This window comes from Lynx canadensis, chromosome E1 (genome assembly GCF_007474595.2).
Source record: "Lynx canadensis isolate LIC74 chromosome E1, mLynCan4.pri.v2, whole genome shotgun sequence".
NCBI classification, from domain to species: domain Eukaryota; kingdom Metazoa; phylum Chordata; class Mammalia; order Carnivora; family Felidae; genus Lynx; species Lynx canadensis.
Genome location: NC_044316.2, coordinates 37,400,395 through 37,427,221, shown reverse-complemented (window position 1 = coordinate 37,427,221; position 26,827 = coordinate 37,400,395). Strand labels below are relative to the sequence as shown.

The following is a 26,827-nucleotide window of genomic DNA, read 5'->3' as shown; positions in this document are numbered from 1 at the left end:
TGTGCTGTCCTTTGTCCCCTGTGCGTCTCTTAAAGGTCTCCAACTGTGTGTGTGTGTGTGTGTGTGTGTGTGTGTGTGTGTGTGTGTGTGTGTTGTGAGGGGAGACTGAAGAAAGGGGTGGTGGGGAGCGGGGAGGGTCCCAGGGTGAGGGCTTGAGCTGTCCTGTCTGCTTTCTTTTTCCTTTGAGTTTGTCCCAAGTCCATCTCTCTCTCTCCCTCACTGTTTTCTCTGTGCCCAGCCTCCCCTGTCTGTCCATCTGTCTGTCTCTGGGGAGGGAGGGGAAAAGGGGGGGGGTCCCCGCCCCACTCCTTAGAGGACGCTCATGAAAGGGAGACAGTACAGGCTCCTTTCCACATCTTTCAGGAAGCATCTAAAAGGAAACTCCCCTTCCCTCAACCTGTTCACACTAGCATTAGGAAGAAGGGGGTATGTGGCTAAAGAGGGATTCACGACCCAGGCTCCCAGCCCCTCCCTGGCCTCAAATAACCCCTCACTTGTAGCCATCACCCTTCCAAACCCACCCGAAGAAAAGCACGAAGCTGGACCCCGCCCTTGCGCCCCAACTTCCGTGGAGCCCTCCCCCCTGCTGCCTCTTAGGCGTCCTAGTGGGGGGTGGGCAGCCCGGTGCCTGTTGCCCCGCCTTAGGCCTGCCCCTCCCCGCAGTGCCCCAGGGGAGGGCCGGGCAGCCCCGTGCTGGACGCCCCGTGACCCCGCCGTGCCCCCTCTCCCCTCTCGCAGATCCGGAGCGGAGCAGCCCCCCCATGCTATCTGCGGACGATGCCGAGTACCCGCGGGAGTACCGGACCCTGGGGGGCGGGGGCGGCGCGGGCGGCGGGGGCCGGCGCTTCTCCAACGTGGGGCTGGTGCACACGTCGGAGCGGAGGCACACGGTGATCGCCGCCCAGAGCCTGGAGGCGCTCAGTGGGCTCCAGAAGGCCGATGCCGACCGCAAGCGCGATGCGTTCATGGACCACCTCAAGAACAAGTACCCCCAGCACGCCTTGGCCCTGCGCGGTCAGCAGGACAGGATGCGAGAGCAGGTGAGTGGGGGCTGGCTGTGGGCTGGGGAGGGGGGGGTCTGACGCCGTGCTTCCCTGCCCCCCAGGCTCATCCCTATTCCGAGAGGCATCTGAAGAGAGAGCGGGAAGGGGGTGGCAGGGAGTTGGCCTGGTTGGCCTTTTCTGGAGCCTGGGGAGGTAGGGGGTGAGGGCTCAGCCTCCAGACCTCTGCCCTTTCCTCCCGGAGTTGGGAGCCCTCGATGGAACAGAGAGGCAGAGATGCTGTTGGATTGGGCAGAAGGACAGGAAGGCTGTCTTGGAGGCCAAAGTTGTGGTGGGGAGGAAGAGGGGACAGTCTTGGGGGCTGACTGTTCTGAGCCTGAAGGTCCGTCCAGCCTGGAGTTGAGGCTCTTGGGGTTGGCACCTCTGTGACATGGCCCCTTTGGGAACCTCAGTAGGCTGGGTCTGATGTGCCCCCAACCCCTGCAAGAACAGAGCCCAGGACTCTTGGGGCCTTTTATCCTCCTCCCTCCCTGTTCCTTCCCCCCGAGACTCGCTGTGTGACTTCTAGCCAGAGGCTGCCTCTCTCTGTGCCTTGGTTTCTCTCCTGCCATCAGTAAGGCTTACAGAGGCGTCAGGGTCCCTGCTTCCAGACCAGGGCCTGTCTCCTTCTGTATGGGGTGGGATGCTTCACCTGTAAACCTCTCCCAGATCCTTGAGTTCCTGGATGCACCTCTCCATTCAACTGTGACCTTCTTGTCTGTAGGAAAGTTCTTTCCTGGGGGTAGCCTTCTGCCTACAGTCCCACATTGGCGAGATGCCTTGATGGCTGCTGAGACCCAGGCGTTGTCCCCTGGGAGAAGGGAAGTGGGGGAGAGGAGTACATTTCACCCACACTATTTCAGAAAGGCTGGTGGTGTCAGTCCCTGATCCCACACCTGTCTTGCTCTGTCCTCCTTTCCAGGTACTGCTGGGTGTGGCTGGGAAAGGGGAAGAGTGTCCCCATTCCTGTTGTCACAGCAGGGAACAAGGACACATTGGCACATGTGGCCCCTGATGTCACCCCCAGTTCTGTCTTACTTTGGCCTTTTCCCAGCTTCAGAGTCCTCCTGGGAGCAGAGATCTGATTGGAATAGGGGAGAATTGCATTTGGAGATGTGGCCCTCACCCTCAGGAAGCCCCTCTCAGTGGGTTCCTTCTGTGTGCTCTGGCTTGGGAGGAGGGGCAGGGGCATTTGTGATCTGGAGGGGGTGGAAGAATGCTTACACGGAAGTATGAGGGGCACAGTCAGTCGGGAGAGGGTTTAGAGGAGAGGAGACCAGGTGGGCAGGCCTGGTCAGGAAAGGAATCCTGGAGGAGGAGGGACCTAAACTAGGTTTAGAAGGATGAAAAGGGTCTGAATGGGCATCGAGGAAGAGAACGTCGTTTGAGGAGCCGGGAAGATTGGGAGGTGAGCATGGTCCTGAGTTGGTTTGGCGACCGGTACAGAAGCCCACCTGGCTGGTGCAGAAGGGAGGCAGTGGGAGGTGTGGGGGCAGACTGGAAAAGTGGGGCCAGATGGTGGTGGCTAGGAGGGCTTGGTTGTTTTTGGATGGTGGATAGGGGAAGAAAGAGAGGAGGAAGAGAAGGTGTTAGGGAGGGTGAAGAGATGGGGGGTTGGAGAGAAGGCTGAGCAAGGCTTGCTTGCTGCCTGGACCGAGGAGCCAAAGACAGAAAACCTGGGTAGCAGGGAGCTATCGGTGCCTTGGGGAGGAATAAGTGGGTGGGAGGGAAATGTTGGGGGGATGGGAGACAGGAATAGGGGAGGTGAGTTTGCAGAGCGGGGAGGGCATTCCCAGGGATGTCCATTAGGGGCGCCATAGGTACGGCCCAAGAGTGAACCAACAACAGCTTCAGGAGGCCAGGTGAGCATGATCTGGGCAGTGGCAGTGGGACCTGGGGCATAAGCACGGCCACCAGGGCAGAATGGAGTCTGAGAGGGGAGAGGGCCATGACAGTGTGGAGGAGGAGGAGAAAGGCCCAGCAGGAGGACCACCAGCGCTTCCGAAGTCAGGAGGGAGGGAGAGAAACAGCCATTGGCACCGGCTGGGACCTGTGGGTCCAGAGGGTCCCCCTCGTTTCTCGTGGTGCGGTGAGGTCATGGCCAGTTTCAGGGGTTGAGGAGCTTGGAGGCGGTGGCAGAGCTGTGGCGCAGAGCAGTCTGGGAGGTTCGGCCATAAAAAGATGAAGATGGCAGGGGTGATGGCCTCAAGGGGCAGCAGGCCTGAGAGGGAAGACATGGGCACGTTTGAGGGCCTCGGACGTGTCCGGCACGTTCCGTGGCACAGATGGGCGCTCAGCAAATACTTAGTAAATGAGCCAAAGCACAGCAACTTGCTCACAAATTCATTCCTTTGTTCATTCATTCATTCATTCATTCCCTCGAGTAGAGTGAGTGGGTAGGATCTCAGACGTCTCCCTTGCCATGGAGGGCTCGGTGCCTAAGCGTAGTGCCGGCTGGGTGAATGTCGGTGGAATGAATGAAGGCGAATGACTTTGGGGATGGCGAGGGGGAAGAAGGCCTTGGGGGAAAGGTCCTGGGTTAATGGGTTTCAAGTCTTAGGTGTGGTGTGGCCTGGGGTTGGGAGACAGCAGGGAAGAAAGAGGTGCTGTCGGTGCAGAGGCACGTGGGAGTGAGGACCCCTGCGGACTGGTTCCCCGTCTCTGTGAGGGAAACGAGGAGCTGGAGGAGAGGACAGGTGAGGAACAGCTCCTTGGTAGAGTGTCCAGGGAGGCAGTCAAAAATTGAAGAAAGGGAACTCAGGAGTATCTGACGGAGGAGACCCCCTCCTGGGCTGAGGCAGCCCCCAGTCGGACACGAGAGAAACATCCAGAAACAGACCAGGGGTTCTAGTTAGAGATCCAGCCTTGGGAAGGGTCCAGCCAGTGTTGCAAGTTCCCTCTGGGGTGTGAGTTCCGTGCCAAACCTTGCCCCAGGAATGTCCCTCCCCGCCCCGTCACAGTCCCCCAGCGGCTCCTGCCCGCTCCCCCTAATGGGGTATCCCCCCCTTCGCACACACAGGTTGGCGGCTGGACCGTGGACCCCGTGTGCCTCCTCAGCTCCCTCTGCTCCCACCTCCATGGCGACTCCGCCCCCTCCGGGGCTGGCCAGCCGGCCCAGGTGAGTCACCCACTTCCCTCACACTCCCCAAACCCCTGGAGGAGTTTGGCTTGGGGAAGACTTTTTTTTTGGAGGGGGGATATCTAGGACTTTAATTTTGCATCCCTTTCTTTTATGTAGGAGCCTCCAGTTTCTGGAGACTCATGCCCTGTACTCTCCCCTGATTATCTGATTCCGACCGCTGCCTCCCCAAAAGTTTGGCTTTGGGGAAGGAGTTTTTTGAGGAGGAATATTCAGGTTTTGAGAACAATTTTTGGATTCTTTTCTCCTTTAAACAGGAGTACCTCCCCTACCCTCATCCATCGGTTTTCAGGAGACTCCTGGGCCCTGTACTCCGTTCCCATGCCCACAGCAGACCATCTCACTCCCATATCCCCACCCTACCTTTCCATCTCTGAGCAGAACCAACCTTCCCCTGATGCCTTACCATCAGGAAGTTCTTCACCATGTCTCTCTACCACCCTTCTCAGTACGCTCAAGACTTAGTTTCCAATTTTTAAGAGGACTTTGGCATCTAGCTATTTGTTCTGAATGTGTTCCCTGATTCCTCATCAAGCCTCAGTTTCCCAGATGGGAAGATGGATCTCAGCTTAGACAGGAGCACACTGAGGCAGGGCTTGGGCTCCCAGCTCAGGCTTGGGCCCTGCCAGGGAAGAAAAGTAGGCATCTGGGACCCAAACAGGGAGGAGGGGTCAGGGAGTCAGAGTTGCAGCAGGGAAGGGGCCACCCTGAGAGGGCCTTGGCTTGAGGCTGTTCAGCTGTAGGAGACAGAAAAGATGCAGAAACAAGGAATCCAAGGGGTAGCATGGGTACCGGCTTCACTTCCTCACACGTCCTGCTCCCCCTGGGGACCGGCAGCAAGGCTTGACTTTTTCAAGGAGAATTAGAAGGAAAGATGTGACAGCCTAAGAAAGGGCAAGGCTCCAGAGCATGGACGTTTTAGCGGAGTGTAACTCAAGTCTAGTGACAGATTGGCACGCTCGGCGTCACCCACAGGGCATTCGGCCCGCTTCCCTTCTTGGCTCTCGGCCCCATCTTGACTGAACTTCGGGCAACAAATGTGTCTGCCCCCAAGGCTGGATGGCAAATGGGATAGACTTGTCCTGAGTGGCCAGGTGCACATGGAGGCTAAGACGGGGCTGGGACAGGGATGGTGATGGGGCAGAGGATAGACACGATGTGTCTGGGGCATACAGAGGCCTCCCCAGATGACGTGTCTTGGAACTAGATATGGTTGGGGTGCCGGAGAGGAGTGAGGCTGAGCTGGGTGAGCTCAGTTGTCCCTGGTCATGGGGCTTTAGGCCTGTCCACATCTGGAATTTGCTCTGATGGAGGAAATTCCATCAGAGTTTGAAAAGACCCTGACCCCAGGGCTTTGTAATTACAGAGGCAAGCGGCTGTTCATAGGCTCTTGTCATCACTTGCTACTCAGTGCTTATCACACTTCCCCATGGCTGAGTCTGAGGCTCTCCTTTATGTAAATAAAGTGTAGGATCAGAGAGTGTCAGCAAAGGCCGGAGTTACACAGCAGAGCAAGATCGGAGGCCATCAAGGAAGCTTAGGCGTCCTAGGCCTCCCAGACTTCGCTGGGAATGGAGTCATCGGAGAGCTGAGGAGGGCAGCGGTGCACAGCTGAGACCCTGATGGGGAGAGGCCATGATCTCGAGGGTGACAGGTCGGGAGGCAGGACACTCTTCCCCCCAACCCTAGGCCAGCCCTGTGGGAGTGGGAGCCTAAAGAGGACCCTGGGAGAGGACCAGAAGCTAGACTCCAAGCCGCAGCCCCTCCCCCGCTTCCACTAGGCTGCCTAACCTCCCTCCCTCCTTCTGCAACCCGAGTCCCGGGCGGCGGGCCGGCGTATCGGGTGACCGCGGCGACGCAGCCACCAGCCTCCGCCGATCCTCGGCGGGGCTGCGCCGGCGGGGCCGCGCCGGGGGAGGGGGCCGGAGAGAGGATGTGCTCGGCGGCGCGCCGCGCCGCGCCAGGTGGAGTCGCGGTTACCGGGGCGACCGGGGCCCGGGCCGGCTCCGCGGCGGCGGCTCTCGCATTGCAGCAAAGGGCACCGGCGGCGGCGGCGGCTGCGGAGGCGGTGGCCGGGGGAGGGGAGAGCCCGGGCGGGTGGGAGTAGGGGGCCGCCCTCCCTCCCCCGCCGGACGCGGGACCTGGGGCTGGGGGCCCCGCGCATACACCTGTGGCCGCAGGTAAGGAGGAGCGGCTGCGGGGGCCGGGGCCGCAGCCTGAGGTTCCGCGGGCGGCGGGGCACGGAGACGGGAGCCAGCTCCGCGGTTCTGAGGGGCGGTCGGGGGGTGGGAGGCGCGCAGGCCGTGGCGGTTCCCGATCCCCGAGAAACGCCCCCTCCCCTCCCCCACCGCGTTCGCAGCCTTCCGCGTGGGCCGGACCCCCACCCCGAAATGCGGCTGGCGCCCCCTCCCCCAACCTCGGAAAGTCATGACCTTCCTGGGGTGCGCCCTTGCCCCCGGCGCGGCGCTGGTCCCGCAGCGCCCCCCCCCCCAACCCCCACGCTCTGCATTGGGGGGTAGGAGGTGAGGGTGTCGATGGGCATACCTAGGGGGAGGGTCGTGAATGTGCGTGGTGGTGGGAGGCTGGCCACACGGGGGCACGTTAGGTACCCCTGGGGGTGCTGGTGTTTACGTGGACTAGTGTTCACAGGAGTTGAGAGGTGGGTGTGTGCGCGGGTGCACGCGGAGCCAGGGGATTAAGGAGCGGGAGGTGAGACCCGTTTGCTAGTCCTCCCTTTCCTGGAGGATGCGTCGTTGGGGCTTGAGGTCAAGGAGGGGTCACGCAGCTCACCTAGCCTACAGGGGACGTCTGCCCGAGGAGCGGAGCGAGGAGCGGAGAGACCTCAGCTGGCTGGGCTCAGGCTCCCAGGGGGCACGGCCCCGCCCCTCCCAGGGCTTGGCCCCGGAGAAAGGGATCAGCTGCAGCGGGAGGGAAGAACCCCACTAAGGGCTCTTAAGGTGGGGAAGGGAGGGGGTTAACTCCTCAGCCCCCCACCCCCACCCCCACCCCAGAGGGAAGAAGCTGTTTCCTTTTCTCACCTGGGAGTTTGAGGACTCCCCAGCCTTGCTTTCCAGGGTCACCGGGAAGCTTCCCCCTCCCGTCGTTCTGAAAGCCTTTTCCCTAGACAGTGAATGCTTGGCTTCCAAATCGAATCCTTAAGGACACCTTTCATTTTGTCCCCTGCTCTCATAAGATTCTTTGCTACAAGTGAGTACCCTTGGCAAGGGCTCTCCCACTCAGACCTTCCTTTTTTCCACCTTCTCACCATCCTCTGGGAAGGGGAGACCCCCCATCTCTGAATATGGGGGATGGAGAGAGCTCCTTCCTGAAACTGGAGGTGTTTGCTGGGGGTGAAGGGCCAGACCTCTCTTGGGCCCTTCCTGCCCTTTGCCCTCCTTCCAGGCGGTTTCTGGTGTTGGGAAATTCCCAGGGGAAAGGCTCAGAAGGCTGAGCAGTGCTGGGTGCCAGGAGATGGTGGGAGTGGTGCCAGACAAGAGTATTCAGAGACATCCCCTCCCCTCCTATGGGCTGGTCCTAGTTTCTTCGCATTCGTTCATGGTCAAATATTTGTTGAGGGCCTACTGACATACAAGGCATTGTGTTAGGCAAGCAGGAGGAACAGACAGCCAGGGAAAGGGTGAGGAGGTTGGATGGGGAGAACCCCACCTTAGCAAATGGGGGTGGGGAGCTCTCTGCTCTCGGTCACCCAAGGCTGTCCTGTGGGTTTAACACCCTGGAAAGAGAGACAGAGGATGGATGGCATTCCTAGGGACTTCTCCCCACTTTTGTCCTCCCCTTCCCCCCAAGGACACTGAGTTGCCAGGAGACTATGTGTCTTATTCCTGGTGGGGCCAACATAAAAGAGGATCTTTCTTCCCACTTTCCAGAGAGGCCGCGGGGGCAGAATCTCCTCCGTGTGCCCTACAGGCCAGAGCCCAAAGTCTCAGCCCCACTCCAAGTTTGCCAAGCACGAACGCAGCAACTCTTCCATTGTTACCCTCTAGTGGGGCTGGCCTGGCCTTTCCTGTGGCACTGATGCTCCCCAGTCCTCTTCCCTGTCCCCAGGTAGTGACCCCTCCCTTCTGGGTCTGACTGCCCCACGGATGTGCCCAGCCTTGGGAGTCTGGGCACACCTAGTGTGGCTGTAGCCAGGTCCCAGAGGCACAAGGCGGCCCCAGCCATCTGCACATACTGAGTCTGATGTGTTGACACTGGGGGCTGGGTGGGGGTGGGGGATCCTCTGCCTGTTTTGAATCAGGAGTTAATCTACCTAATGCACGATGTCTGGGATGGCATAGGCAGGCGGCCGTGGCTCCGTGACCTGACGAGTGGGGGGAAGGAGGGATGAGACTTTCTCTTTGTATGTGCGCATTGTGTGGGTGCTGTTTTGTGTGTTTCTGCAGTTGAGGTGTGTGTGTGTGTGTGTGTGTGTGTGAGCGTGCACACACTTGTGAATGGTATCTTTGGGTGTCTCTGTGACTCTGGGGGATGTTGACAGGGGGTGTGAATGGTACTGGCGCCTCTGTATTTCTGTGCGGGGAGCTGGAGCGTGTGTGATGCAGGTGAGGGGCCTGCGAGGGGTACATACTTGTGCATGAGTGGGACTGCTCTCTGTATGAATGTCTCTGAGCTTCTGGGGTTGTTTCTGACCGTGGAGGGCTTCTCTCCAAGTGCTTGTGTCCTTTTGTGAGCGTGTTTTCGTTACTCTGGGTGTATCTGTGGCCATGTCCTTATCTGAGAGCGTCTGAGAGTCTGTGCTCAGCTCGGCGCGGGGCCTGCGTGTTTCGGGGCACCATGGGTGGCCTGCACGTATGCTGTGTAATGATGGTGGTAGAGGAGGGACGGCGGCCTTCTCTGCAGAGCCGTCCATCACCGCCAGGGCTGCAGACATGACTCCCATCAGAAACCTTCCCATGCCCTCTGCCTGCCTCTGCCTGCCCCCCGTGTGTCCACTCCCTCTGCTGCCCCTCCCCTTCCCAAGGCCACAGGCAGCTGTGGCTAGGGCCCATTACTCCAGCCTCTTGCCTCCCCTCCCCTCCCCTCGGCACCTGTGGGCAGCCCCTGGCACCCACGGGGGTGGCATGTATCCATAGATTGTTCTAGGCATTGGCTGGGGCACAGACTTTGCTGTCCCCTTCCCTTGCCTGGCGTGTGACTATCTTTTGTGTCTCTTGGAGCCAGTACTGGGGGGGGAGAGGTGGCAATCGTAGCTCGGACAGGGATGGCCCTGGTGAGTGAACCCCTTCATCCCAGCCCAAGCCTGGCCTCACCCCCACTCTAAAGGTCTAACTCCATCCCAGCAGTGCCCCTCGACTCAGCCTCCGACCTACTCCTCTCGGCCAGGAAAGCATTCAGGTGGCCCAGGATACCCCTCTGTGATGTCCTGCCCCTATCAGGGACCCTCAGTGTCCCTCTTCTCTGTCAGTGGCTCTGAGGCCGGGGAATCTTGTCCGCTTGTGCCAGGCACCCCAGTGCCGGGCCATCTGCTGCCTCTGTCTTCCTGCTGAGGCTGGCACCGGTCAGCAGGGTGCCCTCGGCTTTGCCAAGAACCAGCCCAGCCTCTGGCCTCCTTCCTTGTCCTTAGCCATCTGGAAGGGCCTTCTGGTCTCTGGGGAAGACAGGGTGACCCTAGGTTGTTGTGAATGAGGAAGAGCCTGAGTTCCCCTACTCTAGGGGTGCAAGGAGCCTTCCTCTCTCATCTATCCGGCCAGAGGACGTTGTCCACACTCCCAGTCTCTACGGCCCCCCTTGCTGCCCATGGCTCCCCGTGGTGGACACCTGTCCACTTTGCTCTGTAAATCCAGTCCATCGCGGTACACAGGCCTCCCTGCCTGGCCTTGGCCCCCGGCCACCCTCTTCTACCCTGTGCCGTATCAACCCTCCCCCCCACCCCCCACCCCGGACTCCAGTTCTGACCCCACGGTGCTTCACTCAGATACTTTCTGCCTGTTCGCCTAGTGAAGTCTAAATTGAAACCCACCCAGCTGGCCCCAGCCCCTTTGCAGCCCAATCTCCTACTTTCCCAGGCCTTACACCCCCAGCCAGACTGGACTAGTGACTATACCCTCAACACGCTCTCTGCTTGCCTGCCCCTGGGCACTTGCCTGTACTGTCCCCTCCGCTCAGCATGCCTTTCCTCCCAATCTCCAGCTGCTCATTTTTCGAGACCCAACTCAAATGTCGCCTCTTCCAGGAAGTTTCCCCTGGCCAGTCACAACCAGATGCCACTTCTTTGACCCCGCAGCTCTGATTCATCTCTGCTGGCGTCTCATGGGTTCTCTAGATCATGGTCATCGGTGCCTTTTCTACCTGTAACTCTCCGAGTTACCGTGACTAGAAGGCGTAGCTTGTGAACATCTGGAATGGTTCTCCCTTGTCCCCACCAGGCAGCCTGGAGCCTGCTCAGGGCTGGCCTGGGTCTCAGTAGGGAATGGGATGTACCAGGCACTGCTTCCTTCCTGTTCCTGGGAGGGCAGAGGGCCCTCGTCCCAGAGCTGAGTGCTAAGCTCAGAGGGTCTCTATCCCACCTCCACCCCTACTCTCCCCTCCCCACCCTCGCATAACCATCTCTTCTCTTATTTCCATCAGCAGCCAAACTACTGGAGTTTCAAGGTCAGTGCGTGTGCTTCTCTGCTTCCATGACAACTGCATGTGCTCTCCTGCCCCTGGCCCTCCCTGCACATGCTTTGCACAGGGGTGTGCGTCTGCACGGGACCTTCTGGTGTGGGCGGTGGGCTTTGGGGCTGCAGGCTGTGGCTGCTGCTTTGAGAGAGTCTGGGTTCGCCTGCCAGGGGCTCGTGGATCCAGAGTGGGAGTTTGGGCCACCCCTGCTGGGGATCTAGGCTGGGGGTGCTTAGGCTTTCCCAGGCTGGGAGGGGCATTTTGGAATGAGAGAGGCTGCCTGACATTAACCCCCGCCTGGAGACACTGCTGGCTCCGAGGCAGGGACCTGGATCCCGTGATCTTAAGAGCCCGCTTCTCTGGACTCGGCTTTCATCTTCCAGGGAGGCCTTGGGTCTATGATGAGCCCCTCATCCCTTTCCTACTTGGCACTTTGGGGAGGTGGTCAGTGCCAGGCAAGAGAGTCACAGCTCTGCACCCCAAGCCTGTTGCCCAAGTGGAGGGCTAAGCTCAGAGACAAGTGCCTTCCTGCCTCTCCTGGACAGTTTGGATTATCCACAGCTGGAGAGCTCTCTGTCCCCTCCCGGGGGCATCCTGCTGAGCCCTGGGTGCCTCCTCTGCCTCTCCTGGCAGCCAGGCCCAGAACCCAACCGAGTTAGGCTGCCACTTGTGTCCCAGAGTCTCCAAGTCCCAGGCACCATGACAGGGACTCATGACAGGGACAGTCATCTCGTTCTGAGCATCTTGTTTGCATGCACGCTCCCAGAGAGAAGTCCTTGAATCAGAGAAATCGTGGAGTCGTAGACACATGTGAGGCACACAACTTTTTTGGAGGAAGCGGTAGAATGTAATGGTTTAATGCATGGGCCCAAGAGCCTGGTGGTGCATTCCAGTCTGTTACTAAACTGAGTGACCAGAGGCAACTTACATAATCCCCTGGGCCTCGGTTTCTCCTCTGTAAAACGGAACAACAGTATCGGCATCATAGCATAGTTGTAAAGCTAGAAGAGATGAGATACTGCACGTCCTAATCACGGTGCCTGGCTCCTGGCGAGCCTTCCGTGGTAGCTCTTAGAATCACAGAAGCTGACTGGCTTCCCAAATCAGAATCACCTTGGGAACTTGTCAAAAATCCGGAACTCCAGAGATCTGGATTCAGTGAACGTGGGGTCCTGGAAAGAATGCTTTTAAAAGCTCCCAAGTGACCCTGCCCCAGTCTGTGGACAGCCTTTGGAGACCTTGGATCCTAGTCTGACCGTCCCCACTCAGGGTTCCCTCTGCCGGATCTCTGATCAGGAGTCATCGGCTCCTTGCTGGAATACCTCCAGTGACAGGCGCACACTGCCTCCCACAGCAGCCCCTTCCTATCTTTGGACAGCGCTGCTTGAGTTACCGTGTTATTCTCGTGCCATCTCCCTCGTAGATAGGAAGTCCTGGATGTCTCACTTTTTTTCTGCCCTCTTGACTCAGCCCAGGACTAGAGAGAAGTGCTAATGGGCTTTCTCTCTTCTCAAGAGGGTTTTCCGCAAGGGCTGTGAGAACGGAAAGGTGTACCTAGGGCCAAGATGGAGATGGACGCTAGCAGGGCAAGGGAATGTGGCTATCTCTTCTCCCGAGGGTTGCCTCGACAGGCATCTGCCTTCTCTGCAGTCAGCCGCCCCTAAGAACCCCCACTTCATTCTGGCCCCTGTTCCATCTTCTTACTGGCACCTCACCTGTGTCCCCAGGCACTGTGGCTACGCTTTACTCTTCATCCCTGCTAGCTGCCTCATTCTGCCTGAATTCTGTAGGCCCTCCCCCATTTCATCCTGGCAGCCACTGGCCTTCCAGTTGCCTGGCAACCTCATGGCCGCCAGACAGACCTGGTTCCCCACACTGCTTCGGGGCTGAAGGTGATAGAAAGGGGCACAGGCTGGCACTGGTGATCAGCCTAGTGCTGAGTCACAGGGTACAAAGTCTGGGTATACGCGCCCCCCCCCCCATGTGGGCTTAGTTCCCACGCTGCCTCCCTCCTCCACAGACCCATACCCACTCACTGGCCAAGGCATTGGGCTTCAGACTGGATGCCCCCTGAGGGCTCCAAATCTGACCTTCAACCTCCCCAAGGCCTCCAGGCCACCTCGGGCACAGCTGGGCACATGGCCCATCAGAGGAAGATGCTCTCTCTTTTCCAGAGTGCTAATCCAATTGGAATATTAAATTGAGTTAATATGAAGATGGAGATTAATTAGGGGCTAATCAGGATGGGGGAAGGAGGGAGCTGAGGAGAATAAGTGATTCCTTTCTAGAGATACTTTTACTTTTTTTAATTACAAAAGTGATATATTCTGATCGTGCAAAATTCACCCAGCAGACAAATGTATAAAAGAGAAAGCTTTGTCTCAACCCCAACTTAACCAATGTTAATGGCTTTCCGTGATTTGTTGTTGTTAAAAATGGACAACTTATAGAAAAGTACAATTGGACAACATGAATTTTTCCTTGATAATATATATAAATATGATACATATGTGTATTTAGTGTACGTAACATGGAATATACATAACATAGATCTGACTTATTATCTTCTCCTTTAAATAATAGAGTTTCTGACAGCACCCAGGTTTAAGGGAAGAGGCTGGGGCAGAATGGCAGGAGCTGTGGCCCTGAGTGACAGCCCAGCCTTCAGCCAAATGTAGGCTCTTAAAGTGTAACGGGAATCATGGTGACCCCTCCCCTCAAGGGGAGAGTGATCAAGCTGTCCCCGGGACAGGGGACAGTCACTGGGTAACACCCTTCCCTAGCCCCAGCCGGATAGCACCCTCAGCTGTAGCTTCAGGACAAAGGGCTGCCATGTGGGGTATTGAGGGAGGCCTTTCTAGAAGGCAAGCCAGGCCAGTTGGCTGTGTGGCAGCATGTGCCTCTTGCAGGGAGGGGCTGAGGCCGGGCACACATGCCATGTGCTCATGGGGACCACACTAGGCTTAGCATGTGCATTGCATGTAGTAGGCAGAGTCTGTTTGAAACCAGAGTCGAGCTAGCTTTGGGATGGTTCTCCCAGTCAGCCTAAGTCAAGGACATTGTGCCCCTCTTTGAGGGCCCATACCTCCCAGAGTTGGGATCCTGGGACCCCTCATTCTTTTTGCTTCCTCCCTGGACCCTGCTTCCTGCCCCCAGCCGACTCTCTGAACTCCACGAAGGATAAATTCGCCGCTCACAAACCCGCCGCTTAATTAATGTCTGGAACTAATGCCCCAATTTGCTCAATGATTCTGCTGCTCACCTCAGTGACAAATTTGTGTTGTTGTTCTTTGGAAGCTTAAAATAGCAGGCGTGCCCTGGCTCCCGCTCAGATGGTTTCTTGTCTGGCTTCCCAGGGTGCCTGAGTCCTTTGCCCACTCCTTACCTGCTGGGTGTCCTAGGGAGGCCAAGGCCCTAAGTGGTTGGGGAACTCTCCTGTAGCCACACAGCGAGTCTGGAATCCAGGAGACTGGTGTGTGTGTGTGTGTGTGTGTGTGTGTGTGTGTGTGTGTAGCTGGCTGGCAGGGGCTCCCTGGGCCCGGATAGAGGCAATGGGCAGAGCAAAAGGGGCTCATGTTTGATTCCTGTCATCCTGCCCTGCCCCTGCAGACCCGCAGCTCACGCCACACTCAGGGAGCCCAGCCCGGGCTGGCAGACCAGGCAGCCAAGCTGTCATACGCCTCGGCTGAGTCGCTGGAGACCATGTCCGAGGCGGAGCTGCCCCTGGGCTTCAGTAGGATGAACCGCTTCCGACAGAGCCTGCCCCTCTCCCGCTCTGCCAGCCAGACCAAGCTGCGCTCACCAGGTACTACTCGCCCAGTCCACCCTCCTCCTGGCCACTGGCTCCTCCCTCTGCTCTGCTCACTCTGAAACCCTCCTCACCCCCTTCACCATTCCATCTCTCCTCAACCAAGCCCCTGGCTCCCTTCGCCACATTCGCACCTCCCTGCCCCCCAGCAGTCTCCTCTCCTTGGGGCCTCTCCCTCCTCAGCTTCTCTTCCTAGCCCTCCTCTCTCCCACCCCTCCCCTCCCTTGGCACCACCTGCCCTATCCCTTGCTCTATCCCTTGCTCTCCCTGTCTTCTCTCTCCTTCATCCCCATTCACCGGCCCCCTCTTCCTTCATTCCCCTCTTGCTCACCTCTCTTCCCCTCAGCGACAGCTCCCTCTCAGTTTCTGGTGCACCTGCTCCTGCCCCCAATTTCATTTCCTCATCCAGGCTCCTACCTGCCTGGGGTCGAGGAGGTGCCTTGAGAGGACGGCAGCATGAGGGGTGCCTGGGTGCACCTGCACTCGGGGGGCGCCTCTGGCCTCAGACCCTGCCTCTGCAGGACCAGCGCGGCTCCCGAAGGTCCCCCTCAATCTCCCAGCCGGCGTGGTGGCCGTGGTGGTGGTGGTGGTGGTGGCGGCGGTGGCCGTGGTGGTGGCGGTGGCGGTGGCGGCAGCAGCTCTGACAGAGAGGGCGGCGTCTCCTTCGCAGGGGTGCTGTTTCTGCAGTTCGGGGAGGAGACTCGGCGCGTGCACATCACGCACGAGGTCAGCAGCCTGGACACGTTGCACGCGCTCATCGCGCACATGTTCCCGCAGAAGCTCACCATGGGCATGCTTAAGTCGCCCAACACCGCCATCCTCATCAAAGACGAAGCTCGCAACGTCTTCTACGAGCTGGAGGACGTCCGGTGGGCGTGGCCCCGGGGGCTGGGTGGGCTTCCCCAGGCTCCTCCTCTGAAGGGGGGGGGGGCTCGATTCCCCAGGCCTTTCCTTCCCCAGCTTCCTCTTGACCCAACCTCAGCCCTTCCTCTCTCCTTCCTAGATCATCTTACCCTCTCCCCTCAAAATCATCCACCCCTGCTTAGCTCGTTTTGGCTTGAGCTAACCTGACAATGGCGCGTGAGGCCGAGGAGGTGGGCGGGGTGGAGGCTGTTGTGTGTGTTGGTGGCAGGCAGTCTGAGGCACTGAGCAAGAAGTTAGGAAGAGGCCAGGGGCCCCTCTTGCCACCCCTCTTCCCTCTTCCTGGAGTAGCTACCCCTCCTTATGGCAGGGCTGAGGGATGGTGACCCACTGCGCCTTACCCTTCTCCCGCAGGGACATCCAGGACCGAAGTATTATCAAGATCTATAGGAAGGAGCCATTATACGCAGCTTTTCCTGGCTCACACCTTACCAACGGGGACCTCCGGGTATGGCTGGGGATCCCCAGGGGATTGGGGAGGCTGGGCAGATGGGGTCCGGGTGCACAGAGTCTAGTTACTTGTCACCAGGGATCAAGGGCAGCTTTTGGGGAAGGGAACAGAGAGGCTGAAGCAGAGAGTAGCTTCCACTAACTGTGAGGTCATGGAGGGGTCCCTCCCCTCATCTGCCATGATCCCCTCCTCTGCATCCAGGATCTCCCCAGCAGGCCTCCAGATAGTCTAGGGGGCCTCTATCAGGGACCACTGCTTCCCTTCTTGCTTCCCCAACCCTCACCACACAGTGGGCTGGGGGTTGCCCCTCTAGTGCCTCTCCATCCGCCACTTCCTCCATGCGGGGACCCCCGATGGGAAAGGGGCCCAAATGCAGCAGGAGGGAGGGAAGGCGGAGAACAGAAGGGACTTCCTAAGCGTCAGGGGGGAGATGTTGTCTCCTTAAGCAAGGGGCAAGGGATTCCCCTTTGTGACCAACCCTGTGAGGTTCTGGGACTGTCTTCTGCACAGAGGGAGATGGTGTATGCCTCGAGGGAGTCGTCGCCCACACGGCGTCTCAACAACCTGTCGCCGGCGCCGCACCTGGCGTCCAGCTCTCCGCCCCCGGGGCTGCCGTCCGGGCTGCCGTCCGGGCTGCCCTCGGGGCTTCCCTCGGGGCTGCAGTCGGGCTCGCCGTCGCGCTCGCGCCTCTCCTACGCCGGGGGGCGCCCGCCCTCCTACGCTGGCAGCCCGGTGCATCACGCGGCCGAACGGCTCGGGGGCGCCCCCGCCGCCCAGGGCGTCAGTCCCAGCCCCAGCGCCATCCTGGAGCGGCGCGACGTGAAGCCAGACGAGGACCTGGCGGGCAAGGCGGGCGGCATGGTGCTGGTGAAGGGTGAGGGGCTCTACGCCGACCCCTACGGGCTGCTCCACGAGGGCCGCCTGAGCCTGGCCGCGGCAGCCGGCGACCCGTTCGCCTACCCGGGCGCCAGCGGCCTCTACAAGCGCGGCTCGGTGCGCTCGCTCAGCACCTATTCGGCCGCCGCGCTGCAGTCCGACCTGGAGGACTCGCTGTACAAGGCGGCGGGCGGTGGCCCGCTCTACGGCGACGGCTATGGCTTCCGCCTACCGCCCTCATCGCCTCAGAAGCTGGCCGACGTGGCGGCGCCCCCCGGAGGCCCCCAGCCGCCGCACAGTCCCTACTCGGGGCCGCCCAGCCGCGGCTCGCCGGTGCGCCAGTCTTTCCGCAAAGACTCAGGTTCTTCGTCGGTCTTCGCGGAGAGCCCCGGAGGCAAGACCCGCAGCGCGGGGGGCTCCTCAACGGCCGGAGCCCCGCCTCCCGAGCTCTTCCCCGGGCCTGGGGAGCGCCCGCTGGTTGGATTTGGGCCGCCGGTGCCAGCCAAGGACACGGAGACCAGGTGCGGGACGCTAGCGAGGCCTCAGGGCTGTTGGGGGTGGGGAGAGGGAACACATTCGGTCTGTGGCAGGGTTGCGTCCTGGACTGTGAGACCCCAGAGTCCTTTGTAGACCCAGAGTAGCCTTGAGAGTTCACTGGGATAATTTGGATATGACAGGGAAGACACTGGAGAGACGGACATGCCATTCTCCTTCCTTCTGCAAGACCTGGAGGGGTTGGATGAAAGGGCCCCAGACAAGGCCTCTGGAGACCTGGGTGTACATCGGATCCCTAAACCTCAGTTCCCCCAACTAAAATTGAGGCTGAACCAGCCCTCCAAGCCTTTCCTGCTCAGAGTTTGCAGCCATGAGAGCTGTCCAGCACACAGTCAGCTGAAGTCCACTGGGGAGGGGGTGCTGGTAAGAAATAGGAATGGGGAGAGAGGCACATTCCATTAGGTAGCCTCCAAGCTGGGGAACTCTTGCCTGTTATTCAGCCCCAACCTAAGGATACAGGGCTGGAGGAGGTAACCAGAGCATTGACCTATCCCCTTCTGTCCGAGGGCAGTGCTGCAGAGATATGGAGAAGCAATTCACATTCACACAGCTCTCCTGTGGCTTGTGTGCCAGGCACTGAACTGGGCACTGTGGATGCCAAGTTGGGAAAGCCTGGTTCCTGCGTTGTTCAGTGGGGATGACACATTAAAAAAATACTTGCACTTCCTTTGAGAGAGTAGACAGGTGGTGTGGAAGGAGGGACTCCTTAAAGCTGTTGAGGACTCTGGGATGGCTTCTAGGAGGAGGTAGGGAGGAGGGCATGCCAGGAAGGGGGAAAACATGTGCAGGGGCCCCACCTCCCTGAGGTGGGGCCCATTAGAGAGCCAGTATTGAGAGATGGGGCCGGCAAGGGAGGAAATGACTGTCAGATGGAAAGGGGCCTTTCCAATGTTAGGTGGGGGACTGTGGGCTTGAACCTTTGGCATTGGGGCCCTCTGCATTGTCTGTGCTGGTGGCTGGGGAGGGAATGGTATTTCCTTTAATTATCGATCTTAGGAATGGAGGCATTCCTTAGGAACGGGGTCCCTCAGCAAGAGGGACCCCATACCCAGAGAAGGGTTGCTCAAAGCCACCATCCTTTCCAGAGAGCGCATGGAGGCCATGGAGAAGCAGATTGCCAGCCTCACGGGCCTGGTACAGAGTGCCCTACTACGAGGCTCGGAGCCTGAGACCCCCAGGTAAGACTCTTCTCTCAACACTAGTGCCACGGCCTATGGTTGAGGCAAGAGGAAGGAAAAGTGGGCAGCAGAAGCCTGGCCCAGCTCTGCCAGTGTCTCGGTGTGTGAATGTGGATGAGCCCCTTTCCTTCTCTGGGACTCCATCCTGACATCAGGGGACTGGAGGAGATTTTGTTAAAGTCTCACCCAAGCTTTGATGGTCTGGGGTCAGCCCGGACCCACTGATGGCCATCTTTTCCCTGCGCCACAGCGAGAAGATTGAAGGCTCCAATGGAGCAGGAACCCCGTCAGCACGTGAGTGACCCTTTGCCCCTCCCCCACAGGTACTTGCCCTCTCCAAGCCTCAGATTCCTAATCTGTAAAGTGGGAATTAAACCATCAGCTATGTCACTGGGCTTCAGTGGGTCAATGAACAGTCACCTTAGCCTAAAATGCCTTTGCCCTGGTGCTTTGCTCCCTACAGAAGGGCTGAGCCATTAGTTGGGGCAGGGAGTCAGAGCCCCGTGCTTCTCTAGCTACTGGGAGGATCCGGGGTGGGAAAGACCTTGTCCAAACCCCTTGCAGGCTCAAGGTTTGTTCCCTTTCTCCCATCCTCGTGGTCCCTCTCTGCAGCCTGTGGGTCAGGCAGCCGGAGCAGCGGGGCCACCCCAGTGTCTGGCCCTCCCCCGCCCTCGGCCAGCAGCACTCCTGCGGGGCAGCCCACTGCCATCAGTCGTTTGCAAATGCAGCTGCACCTGCGTGGCCTACAGAACAGCACCAGTGACCTGCGCAGCCAACTTCAGCAACTTCGAAAGCTCCAGGTACAGCCTGCTCCGGGGCCTCGCCCCGTGCCCCGCCCCCTCAAGCCCCTCCCAGATACGACCCTCCCACTCACGCCGCAACCCCTTCCCACCGCTCGCCCTTGCTCCCCTCACTGCGCCCTCCTTACCCTTTCCCTGAAAACTCACCGTTCTCTTGGAGCCCCAGTCCACCCCCACTGAGCCCTTTCCCCCAGTCAGTATCCTCAGGGTAGTCCCAATTCCTTCTTGCCCATCATTCTCCCCCACCCCTCCTTTGGGCGGAAGCCCCTCCGCCCCAGATCCTCTCCCCTACCCCTTCCTGAGTCCGCACAGTCTTCCCCGCCCTCCCCCGTCTGGCAGATGGTCCCACCAGTCAGGAGCCTGGCATCGCTGTGCCCGCTCCTCCAGAGGGCCCCAGGGCCCGTCAGGTGAGAATAATGAACAGAGACAGGCTGGAGAGGGGGCAGAGAGTTGCCATCTGGGCAACGGATAAGATCTCACCCACCCCCGCCACTGCCCCAACTCAGCCTTAGAACTGGGTTCGAGAGTTAAGTTAGTCTTCTCGCCCCAGCCACGGAAGCTCTATCAAACCCCACTGCTTGAGTCTTTCTTCGAAGCCACAGCCATGCAGCCGCACGGTCGGCACGGTCCTACATAGGGCTTCCTCTTGCCCCCCAAATATGCCCGTCCCGTTCTCCTGTCTCTGTATTTGCCCAGCACGTAACCTCGTCCTCCGCCCCCCACCCCACCATCATAGCCCTTCGCTCCTGCTCACGGCCACAGCCACGCAGCCGCACCCTCAGCATGTTCCAATTTAGCACTTCTCCCGCCACTATCCCCATGCCTTTCTCCTCCTGCCTCTATTCTTCCCCAGAATTTAGCCCGGGGCCTCTGTTTCCCACCATCCCACCCCTCCGCTGCTGCTCGCGGCCGCAGCCGAGCAGCTGCTGCTTCGGTGGAGCCCGCCCAGCCTCCGGCTATCCTCTGCCCGCCTCCTCCCGGCCCTTCCCCTGCTGCGCACCTCCATTCCCTCCCACCCTGGTCCATCGGTCCCTCTGCGCCCCGCAGCTACAGAACCTGGAGTCGTTGCGCGCGCTGCTGAAAGGCACAGAGGCGGAGCTGAGCATGCGCGTGTCGGAGGCTGCGCGAAGGCAGGAGGACCCGCTGCAGCGGCAGCGCACCCTGGTGGAGGAGGAGCGGCTGCGCTATCTCAACGACGAGGAGCTCATTACCCAGCAGCTCAAGTGAGGCTGGGCCCCCCCGGGGCGGAGGGAGGGCTGGGGGTGCGGCCTGGGCCCACAACCTGGTTTCACTGGGAGGTGCAGCTCCCTACCTTCTGAATCACAGGTGACGTTGGTCTGGTCTGAAGCCTGAGTTCCTTCTCCTCTGTGGCCTGATTTCTCTGTGACCCACAAACCTTTGACCATCTGGCACAATTCCTGATTTCTTTCTTTCTTTTCTTTCTTTTCTTTTTCTTTTTCTTTTTCTTTTTTTTTTCCTGGCTTGACGCCCTGCTTTTGCTATGCTTTTGCTTCCTCATGGTCCACAGTCTGGCTTCCCCTTGGCCTGCAGCCTAACTTTCATGTGGCCAGCAGCAGGATTTCAGTCTGTCCTCTGCCTGCTTTCATTCTGGACCTGTGACCTGTACAAAGTGACCCTTGGGGAGCCACAGCTGCCACCATTCCACTTCCCTGACCTCCGAGGCCCGATGTAGCCAAGGAAAACCCTCCTCCCATCCTAGTCCACTAAAACAAGGCTCTAGCTTTTTCAGAAGGAATGAGGAACAGAGAACATCCTGCTCCCAGTTGCTTAGACGTGGAAGGGTTAACCAGAGACAGTCCTCTGATCCAAATTTAGCAAATGGCTGTCTGGCCAAGATTCCGTCGTCTGGCACTGTTGATGGGAGAAGCTGCCTTTTGCTGTCCGTCCACTGAGTGAGCACCCCCGCCCCATGGCAGCCTTCCCTCATTAGTCACTGCGGTCTGAGACAGAGGTCCTGCTCCTTTCTCTGGCTTCCCTCTTGGTGGCACAGGGCACAAAGGGACTTGAAGTCCAGCTCCAGCATTGAGAGACTATGTGATCAGGGCAGTTTCTGCCCTTCTCTGTTCTTCAGCTTCCTTATCTGTGCCCAATAAGATTTTTGCAGTTCTTTCCAGGGAGGGCTTGGGTTCTACTGGCCAGTGACTTGGGGAGCCAGGAGAGGAAAGGATCCCAGCTTGCAAGGGGCTCCTTGAGAAGGGTCCCTACTTCTCAGCCTTGGGCCCACACAGCCTATGCATTTCAGTAGGGCACAAGATTCCCATGACCCCTTGGGGCTGAGGTGAAATAAGGGGCCACTTCTCTTGGAAGTAAGCTGGCGGCAGCCACCCCATCACTTCCGGTGTAAAAGCTTAGTGACAACGTCAGTCAGATCTCCAAGTAGACTGACGGCTGCCATCACCCCTCATCCACTGACCCAACTTTTCTGTCCTCTCCTTGCCCCTTTTCACTCAGCACAGAGGAGCTGGGTTAGACTTTTTAAAAGGAACTTTACTGAGACATTAAAGGAAAATAAAAGAAAATATAAAAGCACAGAGGCAGAAGAGATGAAAGGACAGATTGAAGCTTCTGTCATATGCATGTCTGGTCCTCAGCTTCCTGGGGGCCTCAGTTCTCCAGGAGCACACAGACTCCCTGCCCGCTGTCTTGTTATCAAACTCTGTTCATACTGCTCGCTTGAGAGAGTTTGGGCTGCTACGTTGCTTCTGGCAGGATTCTCCATCGACTTTGAAGGGGGTCCTGCCTTCTCGGGGGGCGGCCCGGGCTGGGCTGTACATCAGCCCCACAGTGGCTCTAGCTTGGCTTACAAGGGCCCTCCCTGCCAGCTCCCCTAGCATCCCTGGGCTTTAGGCTGACCAGCAGGCCCATCCTTACCCCTATCCTGGCTGTAGCCCCTGAAGGCCCACTCTTGCTCGGCTTTGCTCTGCCCCTTCCTCTTGCCCCGGCATCTTGCTGGAGGTTAAGGCCAATTCTGTGCTTCATTCAGCTTGGCTCTCTCACCTGTTTTTCTACCGAAGCATTTGATCCCTGTCTAGACGTTACCCTCTGCCAACTGAGACCTTTTGGCCTCTGGAGCCCAACTAGAACTAACCCAGTACCAGCTTTGTAGGCATACGAGCTACTCAGTCACAAGGGCCCCAATCTCTTAATGGCCCCATACTCTGCTGTTGTCATCTTGGAATTTGTAATGATTTTTTAACTAGGGGCAAAATCTTCATATTCCACTGGGCCCCATAAATTATAGAGCTGGTTCCGTCCTGACCCTGCCCTCTCCACCCCTCCAGGACTGAACCTGGGTCTGGAAAGCCCAACCACTTTGTGACAATGGTATCTAGACTTGCACCAGTCTGGGATTCATTTGCAGAGCCCGCACAAGTTGGGTCTCCCAAAACTTTGGCAGGTTTTGTGATCAGAAAAGCAAGGTGATGGGGCGCCTGGGTGGCTCAGTCAGTTGAACATCCAACTCTTGATCTCAGCTCAGGTCTTGATCTCAGGGTCATGAGTTCAAGCCCCACGCTGGGTGTGAAGCCTACTTTAAAAAAATGAGGTGCTAATTGCGCCTAAGGAGGACCTAGCCTCTTCTGCCTGAGAGTTGCAGTGTCGTGTCCTCTTGAAGGCTTACTCGAGTCCTCCTTTAAATGAGGGTCTCTTCCCCTCAGAGTGATGTCTGGAAGTGACCATTTTACAAAACTGGCACACCCTGAGCCAGTTAGGTGTCACGCATAGCAGGGGAGAGTTGTTGTTTCCCATGTAGGAGAGCAAGGGCTGGGTGGGACAGGGATGGAGATGGGCTGATGTTAGGTCCAATGTGGAGGTGAGATGCAGCCGAATCCAACAGCCGAAGTCAGACATGAATAGATTCTGCTTTGCTGCAAAATAGTTGCATGACCTGAAACAAGCTACTTAATCTCCCTGAGCCTCTTTTTTTTTTTAATGTTTTAATGTTTATTTATTTTTGAGAGAGAGACAGAGTGTGAGTGGGGGAGGAGCAGAGAGAGAAGGAGACACAGTATCCAAAGTAGGGTCCAGGCTCTGAGCGGTCAGCACAGAGCCCGATGCAGGGCTCGAACCCACGAACCATGAGATCATGACCTGAGCCGAAGTCGGACGCTTAACCGACTGAGCCACCCAGGTGCCGTCCCCCGCCGCCCAACCCTTTTTAATGCCAAAGTTCATTGTGTTAGTTAGGGTAGCTGCTATAACAAATTGTGTAATGATTTAAAAGTAATAGACATACGTTTTTTTGTTTTTGTTTTTTCTCTCATGGAACAGTACTGGGTGGGTTAGTGGAACAACTGTTTTCCATGCAATCATTCAGGGACCCAGGCTAATGGAGGTTTTGCCATCTCCAATATATGCCTTCTGAGATCATGCAAAGGGTCCTTGCCTTTCAACCCATAGGAAGGGGGGAAAGAGCATGGAGGAGCTTACAGGGGAGGTTTTAATGGGCAGGCCTGGAAGCCGCCTATACGCCTTCAACTCACTTTCCATTGACTGGACCTCAGGCATTGGCCATTTTTTTTTTTAATTTTATTTAAAAAAACATTTTTTTTTAACATTTATTTATTTTTGAGACAGAGAGAGAGAGAGAGCATGAATAGGGGAGGGTCAGAGAAAGAGGGAGACACAGAATCCGAAACAGGCTCCAGGCTCTGAGCCGTCAGCCCAGAGCCTGACGCGGGGCTCGAACCCACGGACCGTGAGATCGTGACCTGAGTGAAGTCGGAGGCTTAACCGACTGAGCCACCCAGGCGCCCCAACATTGGCCATTTTAACCGCGAGGGATGCTGGGAAATGTAGTCTAATGTCTGAGCTACCGTTTGTGCGTAAACTGGAGGTAATAATGGCTCCCCACACCCAGGATTTTTTGTGAGGATTAAATAAGGTAACGAAAGTGGAGGGCTGAATGTGGCACCTGATGTGCTATAAGCGCTTAGTACAAGTTAGGCAGCTCTTTAACCGGCAGGGCTGAGTCACAGGAATGTGTCCTTGCCCCAGTGTGGTCTGTCTTTTCATCCGCTAGTTGGATGGAGATGTATAGGCATGCTGATAAGATTTGCTAGTGACACAGAGCTTTGAGGGGAAGCAAATCTGTTGCAGGGTAGAGCCGAGATTCAAAAGTTGTTCCCACCTGGATTGTTGAGCTGAAATCCAGCAGATGGCATTTGACAAGAATGTATGTAAAGCCTTGCATGTGGGTCAGGGATGTCAGTGACTCAAGTACGGAATTGAAATGACCTACCTGGACAGCGGTTCCTTCTTTCACTTATTCATTCATTCCACAATTATTTACCAGACATCTATTCTGCTCCAGGCACTGTGCCAGGTGCCGGGAATTGGAGATGAATCCAGAAGACCCGGTCCCTCTCTGCCTGCCAGGAGCTACACAGCCCAGCATGCAAGAGCTCCAAGGGTTGGTGAGGGAGGCAGAGAGCAGACTCCCAACTCCCAAGTGTAGGGAATGGGGAAGAAGTTCCCACTGAGACCTGAGGAAGGAGTGGGAATTAGTCACACGTGTGCGTATGTGTGCATGAGTGTGTGTGTGTGTGTGTGTGTGTGTGTGTGTGTGTGTGTGTAAATGGAATGTTCTAGGCAGAAGAAATGGCATCGGAAAGGCCTAGAGAAGGCAGCAAGTACAAGGACCTCAGAGAAGTTGTAGACCGTTCTAAACAGAAGGAAGCCAGAGGAGGACAAGGGATGTGGCTGGAGGGAAACTAAGAGCAGCCCCCAGGGACTGACCCCTTACCACCCCTTTCCCATGTGTATTTGCTCCCTTAATCCTCACAATGGCCCCTGGAGGGAAGAACTCTCACTACCCCCCATTTCTTGGATAAGAAGGTTACAGCCCAGAAATAGTACGTAACTTGTCCAAGGTCTCTCTGCTGGGATGGGCAGAGCTGGGATTGGAATTTGGATCTGATTCTAGAGCCAAATTTTCAACTACTACCCTCATGCCCTTCTTGGCTTGGATTTTAGCTTCAGGACGATGGGATCCATGTAAGGTTCAACCCAGGAGGTAATGACTTGGTGTGATTTTACATTTTAGAAAGATGTGGGGCTTGGGGTTCCTGGGTGGCTCAGTCGGTTGAGCGTCCGGCTCTTGGTTTCAGCTCAGGGCATGATCTCACGGTTTCGTGACTTTGAGCCCCACGTCACATCAGGCTCTGTGCTGACAGTGCAGAGCCTGCTTGGGATTCTCTCTCTCTTCCTTTCTCTCTCCCCCTCCCCCACTCATGCTGTCTCTCTCTCAAATAAATAAACAAACAAAAATACTCTTAAAAAATAAAGATGTGGGGTTTCAAACGGCACAAGCTCAGCATAAATCTGCTGACACCTGAAAACAGTTTTGTCCTCAAGGGAAGAGGCTGAGTGCCCGGATCATTTGAGAAAAGGTAGATGGACATGGCAGGGGCCACCCCTCAAGAGAGGAGACCCCACAGGGGCACATGCAGTGGCCTCCCGTTCCCGGAAAGGCTGCCAGGTTCTCTGCTGCCTCTTTGGCAGAAAGGGCAGAGGATGCAAGTTATAGGGAGGGAGATTCGGGCTGACGTGTGGCATTTCTCTGAGGTTTGATCTCACCTGGGCCTGTAGCCTGGTGAATGGCTTTTAATTGTGATCCGACCGGTGGCCTGATTTCTTTCCAGCTGCCCAATTTCAGGGGGCTGGGCTGGGGCCAGAAGGGCTGAGAGGGTCTCTCTCTGGCTGCAGTGACCTGGAGAAGTCGGTGGAGAAGATCCAACGGGATGTGTCCCACAACCACCGGCTGGTGCCTGGGCCGGAGCTGGAGGAGAAGGCGCTGGTGCTGAAGCAGCTCGGGGAGACCCTGACTGAGCTCAAGGGTGAGCCTGGAGGCGAGAGTGTGGCACGTGGTCCAGTGGGGGAGTCCCTGCTTCGCCCCCACCGCCCACCCCCAGGCGCTGCCCTCCCTGCTGCCTGTCCTCCCTGTCCTTGGAGCTGCTCCCTCCCCAGCTCACTCCTTCTGGTCCCCTCAGCTCACTTCCCAGGCCTGCAGAGCAAGATGCGGGTAGTGCTGCGTGTGGAGGTGGAGGCCGTGAAGTTCCTGAAGGAGGAGCCGCAGCGCCTAGACGGGCTACTCAAGCGCTGCCGTGGGGTCACAGACATGCTGGCCCAGATCCGAAGGTCTTTCTATCCCTGACTTCTTATCTCCGACCTCCGATTTCCCAGGAGGTCACACACTGGGCGTAGATCAATAGATCGGCCTGGCCCCTTATCCTGACTCCTTTAGAGGTCACTGATATGCCAACTGGATCTGAACGTCAACTCTGACCTGTGACCCCTGGCATGGTGTAGGCTTGGCTCTCCCTTATGCTGGATGCAGTCACTCCTCCCCAGACCCTTCCATCTGTCCTGCAAGATCCCAGAGCCCTCCTCACACCCTGCCTCCCCCAGGCCAGGCTTC

At 57.8% G+C, this 26,827-nt stretch overlaps 1 protein-coding gene across 1 annotated transcript in view; it reads left to right on the top strand.

Moving 5' to 3' along the window:
* Positions 1 to 26,827, top strand: part of SRCIN1 (SRC kinase signaling inhibitor 1) — a 65,026-nt gene that overhangs the window by 22,664 nt on the left and 15,535 nt on the right. The window contains exons 3-15 of the mRNA XM_032595709.1: positions 739 to 1,040; positions 4,060 to 4,158; positions 10,768 to 10,791; positions 14,410 to 14,605; positions 15,279 to 15,477; positions 15,884 to 15,977; positions 16,491 to 17,377; positions 18,497 to 18,589; positions 18,840 to 18,883; positions 19,202 to 19,389; positions 20,437 to 20,612; positions 26,116 to 26,246; positions 26,400 to 26,547. Coding sequence (XP_032451600.1) covers positions 739 to 1,040; positions 4,060 to 4,158; positions 10,768 to 10,791; positions 14,410 to 14,605; positions 15,279 to 15,477; positions 15,884 to 15,977; positions 16,491 to 17,377; positions 18,497 to 18,589; positions 18,840 to 18,883; positions 19,202 to 19,389; positions 20,437 to 20,612; positions 26,116 to 26,246; positions 26,400 to 26,547 — 2,581 coding nt within the window. The remainder of the gene's footprint in view (positions 1 to 738; positions 1,041 to 4,059; positions 4,159 to 10,767; positions 10,792 to 14,409; positions 14,606 to 15,278; positions 15,478 to 15,883; positions 15,978 to 16,490; positions 17,378 to 18,496; positions 18,590 to 18,839; positions 18,884 to 19,201; positions 19,390 to 20,436; positions 20,613 to 26,115; positions 26,247 to 26,399; positions 26,548 to 26,827) is intronic.